Here is a 7,977-nt window from a genome sequence, read left to right as displayed (position 1 = left end):
GTTGGACTCCCTGCTCGGATAATGCCTTCTGGCCAATCTTATCCCTATCCTACCTCATCAGACATTTCAAAGTCTAACCTAAAATGATCCCGCTCTCACCTTTCTCTCCGTAGTCCCCCTTTGACAGCCTATTCTCAGTTTCTCCCTAGCCAGCCTTTGCTTTTGCTCCAACTTGAACCGTCTTCTACTTCCAATTTTTTGTCTAATCCTCCCCCTCCCCTCCCCAGGGTGAGGTCTCCGCTCATCTCTAATGGATACAAAACATTTTTTTGGAATATCCGAGGCCTAAATGACCCGGATAAGTATAAGCCTTTTTGTAGTTGGCTTAGAAGCCATCAGCCGCTTTTTGGAGCTATTTTGGAAACACACATTAAGGAAATTAGTTTGAACCATATTATAGCGCAGGCGTTTCAAGGATGTAATTTTACCTCCAACCACTCAGCAGATCCTGATGGCCGTAACATCATCATTTGGAAGGACCCGACGTCTATCAGAGTGATAAGTCAATCACGTCAAGCGATGACCTGCGAAGTTATCATTGCGAACAAGCTTCAATTCGTCTTCACCACAGTGTATGCATCTAACTTTTGTGAGGAAAAAACTGACCTGTGGGTGGAACTGCTTCAACTCCAGCAGTTCTTAGCTCTTGATACCTGCCCTTGGATAGTTGGTGGTGATTTTAATCAGATTATCCATCATGCAGAGCACTCCTCACTCTTAGTAAACTGTCTTTCCTCCTCAATGACAGAACTCAAAGATTGTCTATCCCAGTTAAACTTGTTTGACCTGTGGTTTCAAGGGCCTCTCTTCAGTTAGAGCAATAACCAGCCGTCTAACCCAATAGCCAAGAAACTCGATTGTGTTCTAGTCAATAATCACTGGCTTTCACTTTTCCCAGACAGCATCAATACACTACTTCCCCCGCTACCCTCTGACCACTCTCCTTGCCTTGTTGACCTAGCCTACCAACTTTCTAAAGCAGGCACCCGACCTTTTAAATTTTTCAACTATCTCAGTAAACATCCAAACTTCCATCAATTGGTGGAAAAAGCTTGGATTCAGGCCGGAAGCTTTGCAGATAACCTCACTGATTTCTGTTGGAAGCAAAAGATCATCAAAAACAGAGAGAATTTCTCAATGATCCAAGAGAGAGTGAGTGAGGCTAACCGTTTGTTATTGGATGTGCAGGTGCAGGCTTTACAAAATCCGTCCCCGACCGCTTTCCAACTTGAGAGAGACCTTCACGTTAAATAGAGTTTCCTGCGGGAGATAGAGGAAAGCTACTTTAGACAAAAATCCCGGATCAATTGGCTGAAGGAAGGCGATCTTAATACCTCTTACTTCCACAAAATTTGTCAGGCGCGTGCAAGCTTCAATACTATCCACTCCTTCCTACTTGACACAGGTGAACTTCTAGTGGATCCGATGGAAATGTGTGATCATGAAATCGCTCACTTCAAGTCTATTTTAGCACCTGACACTTCGTGTTCACCCTTGCTTTGGACTTCCCAAGATTGGCTCCACTCCCTTAACACCTTCCTGTGCACGCAGGAACAAGCTAGTGCAATAAATTTGGTGCCCACAACTGATGAGATTACTAAAGTGATGATGAAATTAAACCCCAATTAGGCCCCTCGGCCAGATGGACTATCCTTAGGGTTTTACAAAGCCTCATGGAGTGTCCTTGGTTTAGAAGTTACAACTGTTATTCGTAACTTTTTCCTCACCTCTTTCTTGTCGTCCTCAACTAACTCCACCATTCTCACTCTCGTGCCAAAACGACAGGAGCTTCAAAAATAGCAGACTATCGCCTAATTTCTTGCCTCAATACCCTCTACAAGGTGATATCCAAGCAGCTTTTCGCTTGTCTCAAGCCTATCCTCCAAACCATGATATTGCCAAACCAAACTGCTTTCGTAAAGGACCGTCTCCTGTTGGAAAACACCATACTAGCTGCTGAGATTGTTAACGGTTACCATAAAGCCGCAGGTCCTAAACGAATAGTGATTAAGGTCGATATTTCCAAGGCATTTGACACCATCTCCTGAGACTTTCTCTTCAACTGCTTAAAAGGAATCTCCATCCTTGAACAATATTTGAGGTGGCCCCAAGCATGTATCTGCCACCCCAACTTTACAGTTGGCTACAATTGTCTGGTCCATGGATACTTCAAGGGTAAACGTGGTCTTCGACAGGGCGACCCCCTCTCTCGTTATCTATTTGTTATTGCCATGAACACCCTATCATTAATGCTGAATAAAGCGGCTGAAGACGGTAAATTCAAGTATCACCATAACTGTGATAAAGCAAAGCTTACTCACCTTTGCTTTGCAGATGATCTTCTTATCTTCCTGGATGGCTCCTTGTCGTCTGTTCAGCAAGTCCTACAAGTCCTTCATGATTTTGAAGAACGGTCTGGTATGGCAATTAGTTTGCCAAAATCATCTTTCTTTGTTGGGGGTCTTACTGATGAAGAAGTTGACTTAATCAAAAGCACTACTGGTCTGACTCATGGCTGTCTACCGTCCGTTATCTGGGTGTCTCTCTCTGTTTCAAGAAGTTGATCATTCAAGACTGCAAACCATTGCTACAACAAGTGAAGGGAAAGATAAATAACTGGTGTGCGAAACACTTATCTTTTGCTGGTCGCCTTTTGCTGATCAATACAGTGATTGCAGGGATATCAAATTTCTGGTGCTCCACTTTTGTGCTCCCGAAAAAGAGTATTGCTAAAATAAACTCGTTATGCAGTGCCTTCTTATAGAAGGGCTCAATGGAGGGACTTCATAGTGCGAGGGTAACTTGGGACACGGTAATAAAAACGAAGGAGCAGGGAGGATTGGATATCCGCGATCTCACATACTCGAATCAAGCTTGTACCATTCGACTCATCTGGCTTCTCTTCTTCATAATAGGTTCAGTATGGGTTGCTTGGTTCAAGCTTCATTTCCTGAGAGGATCTTTAAACAACTTCAGGACAATGAAACTGCGGCAACAATACTCTTTGTTGGCAAATAAGTTACTGAAGATGAGAGGAGAGGTCTTCAGCTGGCTAAATTGCGAGCAGAGAATGGACAATCATGTAGGTTTTGGTCTGACAACTGGTCACCATTTGGGAGGATACTTGACTTCATCTAGTCTGCCTCAGAGACAAGACTCTGAATTCCAACGAATGCTACTCTACATCAACTATATCGTCGAGGGCAATGGTTACTTCCACATGCTAGAACGGACAACCAACTTGATTTACTAACCTATCTCACTACGCTGGACATGACAAATAATGAGGATTACTATGAATGGGAACTTGAGGGACAAACTCATCAACGCTTTTCTACTGGACAAGTATACAAACTTCTCCGTCCTCCTTCTCCACTAGTCTCATGGTGTAAAGCAGTGTGGATCTCTCGAAGTATCCCCAAACATAGCTTCCTCACTTTGCTCTTGGTCCTAAATCGATGTCCTACTCGTGATCGCATTCTTCAATGGGGGCTCCAAACAGATCCATCCTGTCTACTTTGTAACGACTGTTCGGAGGATCACGACCATCTCTTTTTTATTTGTAGCTACTCTTGGTCGATCTAGTTTGCAGTTGCCTTACGATGCCAAATATAACCCTCTCCCTCCTGGGATGGCACTCTAGGTGACATGCAAGCACTCCAAGGCTCCAAAGCGAAGAAACGTCTTACTCTACTTGCTTGGCAGTGCTCTCTATACCTGATCTGGGAAGAAAGGAATCATCGCTTGCATCGCCAAACTTACAGGTCCGTGGATACTATATTATGCTGATTGACGCCACTATCCATCAAGAATCACTAGTTTCAGAGACTCTAACCCTTCTATGGCTTCAGCAATGTTTGATATCTGGTTTCGATCTGCTTGGTGATGACACTATTCCATCGCCTAAGCGCCTACTCGACTTCTACCTACTCGTAGGTTCAACCTAATTTCCACTGAATGTGTGTTTAATGGGCTTTGTCCTTTTCATTTGGGCTTATGGCATTATAAAACTCTAAAGCCGGGCTGGGCTTTTGTATATTTTATTTCTCTTTGCAATTAAATAGAAAGCCTTTTTCAAAAAAAAAAAAAACAAACATCATTAAATTTAAAACATTCCCTCTTCGCCGCTCTTCTTCGTTTACTTGGTCTTACCCACCGAGCCAGTCACCGCCGGCGCTGCATGCTCCGCCCTTATCTTCGCTGCCGCATACTCAAAGGCCTGATTCTTCATCTCGCCCTTATGAGCCTCCTTGTCTTTCTCTGCTTCTAGGTTAAAGAGATAGTTATCGTTCAACACGATAACCTTCTCTAAGAGGGCTTTGGACTTCTCCCTTGCATGAACAACTTCCGTCTCTGTTTCCAAGGCGAGGGAGTCCAGACGAGCCACAGTGGCTTCCCAATCCAACAACGGCTTCTCCTTCTTCGGCTTCAGAATGAGCTGCTCAAGTAGTCTTTGGGCTTCGACGCCTCCTTCTCCGGGCATTGTTACGAAAGGCCCATTGGTTCTCGACTCCAGGGTGTCGTTGTAGGCATCCCTCTTAGCCTTATAGCTCATGTATGCAAGACCTACTGAAACAACCCGACCCTATTTGTTTTTGTAATAAATAAATACAATACATAATTAAGCATCCCATACTACTTAATTAAACCTACCAACAATAGACCAACATCCAATAACATGCACAGCGGAAACATACCAATAATACAAAACCAATACAATAACATTTCTAATCATTCTATCCAGCAACCTAACATAACACTAACCAAGGTTCCAACAACATAACCAATAAAACCAATAACACACAAACGAGACCCTAGATCATCCTCCTTCTCATCGCCATGATTCCACGTCACATACCTGCACACCACAAACAACAATTGAGATGCGTAAGTATTATCATAAGTACTTAGTGAGGCCGTCTTCCCATCTACTAGGTTATACACACAAGCATTTGAGACTCTCATGTTTAAGCAAACAAATAAACACACAACAATACATCAAACCAGGAAAACAAGTCTCGGATAAGAATAGTGTCGACCGATGCTACATTGGTGTCGATCGATGCTTGCACGTCAAGGTGTCGACCGATGCTACACGGTGTCGACCGATGCTACGAGGTGTCGATCGATGCTTCTTCTGCAGACGCGATCTGCACGAACCCGAATGTCGATTCTCCATTTCAAATCACCTCGATATCGTCTCAAACTCACTCAAACACCTCGGGAACCTATGGCAAGCATGAAAACAACGAACCCAAGCAAGCAAACACCACAAGCAACAAAGAAACACCCAAAAAGAAGATATCTCATGCTTAGATCAACCATGGTCAAGCACTCACCTCTTTTACAGGAAGATTGGATTGAGAAACGGTGGAAACAACAGCCTAGGAAGCTTCTCCTTCGTTCCCAGCAGCAGCTCTCCCTTCTCCAGCCACAGATCTCTCCAAAAACGCCAAGAACAGACCCAGAAACTCACAGAACACTCTCCAACCCTTTCTCTCATTTTTCTTTCTTTTTCTCACTCAACGGCGACCAAAACCACAGAAAACCTCGACTTGGGTCGTCCTCTGCCTTAAATACACGGTTTAGGGATTTCTAATTGAACCAAACCGAACCAACCAGCAATTAAAACCAGCACGACCAACCCGGAAAACATGGTGTCGATCGATACACCAAGGGTGTCGATCGACACTCAGACCAAAAATCCGATACTTGGTTCGCGGATATTACACCTACCCCCACACTAGTGGGTAGAGGAACGGTTGTGACTGCATAAATTTTCTTAAAAAAACTCTTAACCTTTAACATCTTGTAATCGAGAGAGAGAAAATGAGAGATACAGAGAGAAAGAGGGAGAAAATAGGAGAGAGAGAACAAGAGAGAAAACGGGACGTAAATGAGAGAGAGACGTCTATATGTAAGCCTTGGCGTTCGGGTAAATAAACTGTAACGAGGCATGAAATATTTTGCGAACACGATGTGTAGATTATGTAACAATTTAAAAAATATTTGTTTACCAAAAAAAAAAAAACTTAGAAACTATTTTCCCTACAAACTACAATTAATGGCTAGTTGGCCCATGCAATAACCATTTTGTCAGTTTATTTTTTACAATGAAGTTCAAAATGTTTGAAGGCTTTAAAGAAACCTCATCTGTGATCCTCGTTTTCATTTTACAACATAAATTCTAACCATCACAGAACACCAAAAATCCTTGTGGGCTTAAATGATGGCAGCCTTTAAGTAGTGAAATTTTCTATTAAATAAAATTGGTACGGTTTTATATGCTGAAAATAAGCTCCATGCTTAAGAATATATGTGGTGTGTATCCTTTATCGAAAATATTTATTGACATCTAATAAGTTTATAACATGCATGTCTGTACTTGAGGGTAAACGATATTTATTTTTTCTAACAATTAATAATAATTTTGTTCATATAGTATATACTCTACCATGTTTTTATTGGTCCTTAACAAATATAGGATTACACATAAGATAATTGGATTTATGATATAGTTAATCGCCATTATAAGAGCATCAGAGAACAGTTCACCGTTGCTCAAAAAAGAAAAGAAATTAATATTTTAATATTAACTAATAAGAAATCGACATGTGTAAAAAAATGTTGAGAAGTACTTTGAGCAACGTTCTCTTACATCTCTCTCCTTTTTATATTTTTTAATTAATTTTTAATAAGAGAATTTGGGGAAGGAACCACCAGTAATGATGGTCTAAGGATTTGAATGGGGAGTGAAGGGAACACATGTAGAAAAGGAGTGGTTCTTCAGCTCAAGTGGTCTCTCCACTCATGTATTCTCATTTATCAACTAAAAAAAAAAAATAAGAGTGAAGGGAACACATGTAGATAAGAAACTCTTGTCTTTTAGTAAAAAAAGTGAATGAACCACTTTTATCCAGATATGGAGGTGTTTGAAGTGGTCCAATAGTGGTTCAAACATATATACATTATATTATGTTATGATGTTTATATTAAATTTATATTATGTTATAATGTTTAATTAAATTAATAATTATGTTGATGTAGTTAGTTTTATTTAGTAAATGAAAAATTTTTAGTTAATTATAATGTTAAATGAAAAGTTTCATACCTTTATGTTTTTGACTAATTAGTTATAATGTTAATTAATCATATTGTTGGGATGTTTTTAGTTATTAATAAAGAAATCAATAGAATTAAATACTTTTATACATGGCTCATAACCTGTAATTTATATATATTTTAAAAGTATTTATATATATGTAAACGTAAATTTAAAATTTTATAATTATCGATATAATTATACAAATAATTATTTGAAAAAATATATGTTAATTTCCCTTACATAAACATACATACATTATAATTATCAAGTATATTGTTTAATTCAACTAATTTAATAGTAATGCTATTGTAATAAGTTTGGATATGCGCTATAGCACAAACATATGTCTTTTAAAATAATTGTGGAGTAATTTAATTTAATTTCAAAATTATTTTAAAAGTGCAATTATATTAATTATTTTTTTTAAAAATATTTTTATATTAGGTTTTCCTAAAATAAAATATTAATTAGAATCTACTTATGAAAATTAAATACTAATTTTAAAATTTAAATATATTATTTTAAATTTGTACAATACTTTGAACCACTTTTACCATTCAAACATAAATTTTAAACCGCTTGATCCACTAGATCCACACTTGTTTCACTAGATCCGCTAGATCTACTTTTTTCCGCTTGATCCTCTAGATCCGCTACGCCTGATACACTATCTCTATTCGGAGCTTAAGATTCATGTATATCAAACAAAACATGCCGTACGTAGTTGGAGAAATACACATACTTTTACTCTTGAAATATTTATTTTTAGTATATTGACGATTATTTTTCGCATATCTATAGGGTGATGAGTCATCATTTATAGCAGTAAATTCTTTCAGAATCATCAAAAGCTAGAAAATAAAAAATATGAC

At 39.1% G+C, this 7,977-nt stretch overlaps 1 protein-coding gene across 1 annotated transcript; it reads left to right on the top strand.

Moving 5' to 3' along the window:
- Positions 1–519: 519 nt before the first annotated feature.
- LOC147949117 (uncharacterized) lies at positions 520–3,947 on the top strand. The gene is made up of 7 exons (XM_087470067.1): positions 520–811; positions 899–1,188; positions 1,360–1,602; positions 1,842–2,027; positions 2,175–2,502; positions 2,916–3,209; positions 3,706–3,947. The coding sequence occupies exons 1-7, from the start codon at positions 520–522 to the stop codon at positions 3,945–3,947; spliced, it is 1,875 nt and encodes a 624-aa protein (XP_087326193.1).
- The last annotated feature ends 4,030 nt before the right edge of the window (positions 3,948–7,977 follow it).

This window comes from Camelina sativa, chromosome 2 (genome assembly GCF_030686135.1).
Source record: "Camelina sativa cultivar CO46 ecotype springtype chromosome 2, ASM3068613v1".
Classification (NCBI taxonomy): domain Eukaryota; kingdom Viridiplantae; phylum Streptophyta; class Magnoliopsida; order Brassicales; family Brassicaceae; genus Camelina; species Camelina sativa.
Note: the sequence above shows the minus strand (reverse complement) of the source record. Positions and strands in the feature narration are given on the sequence as shown.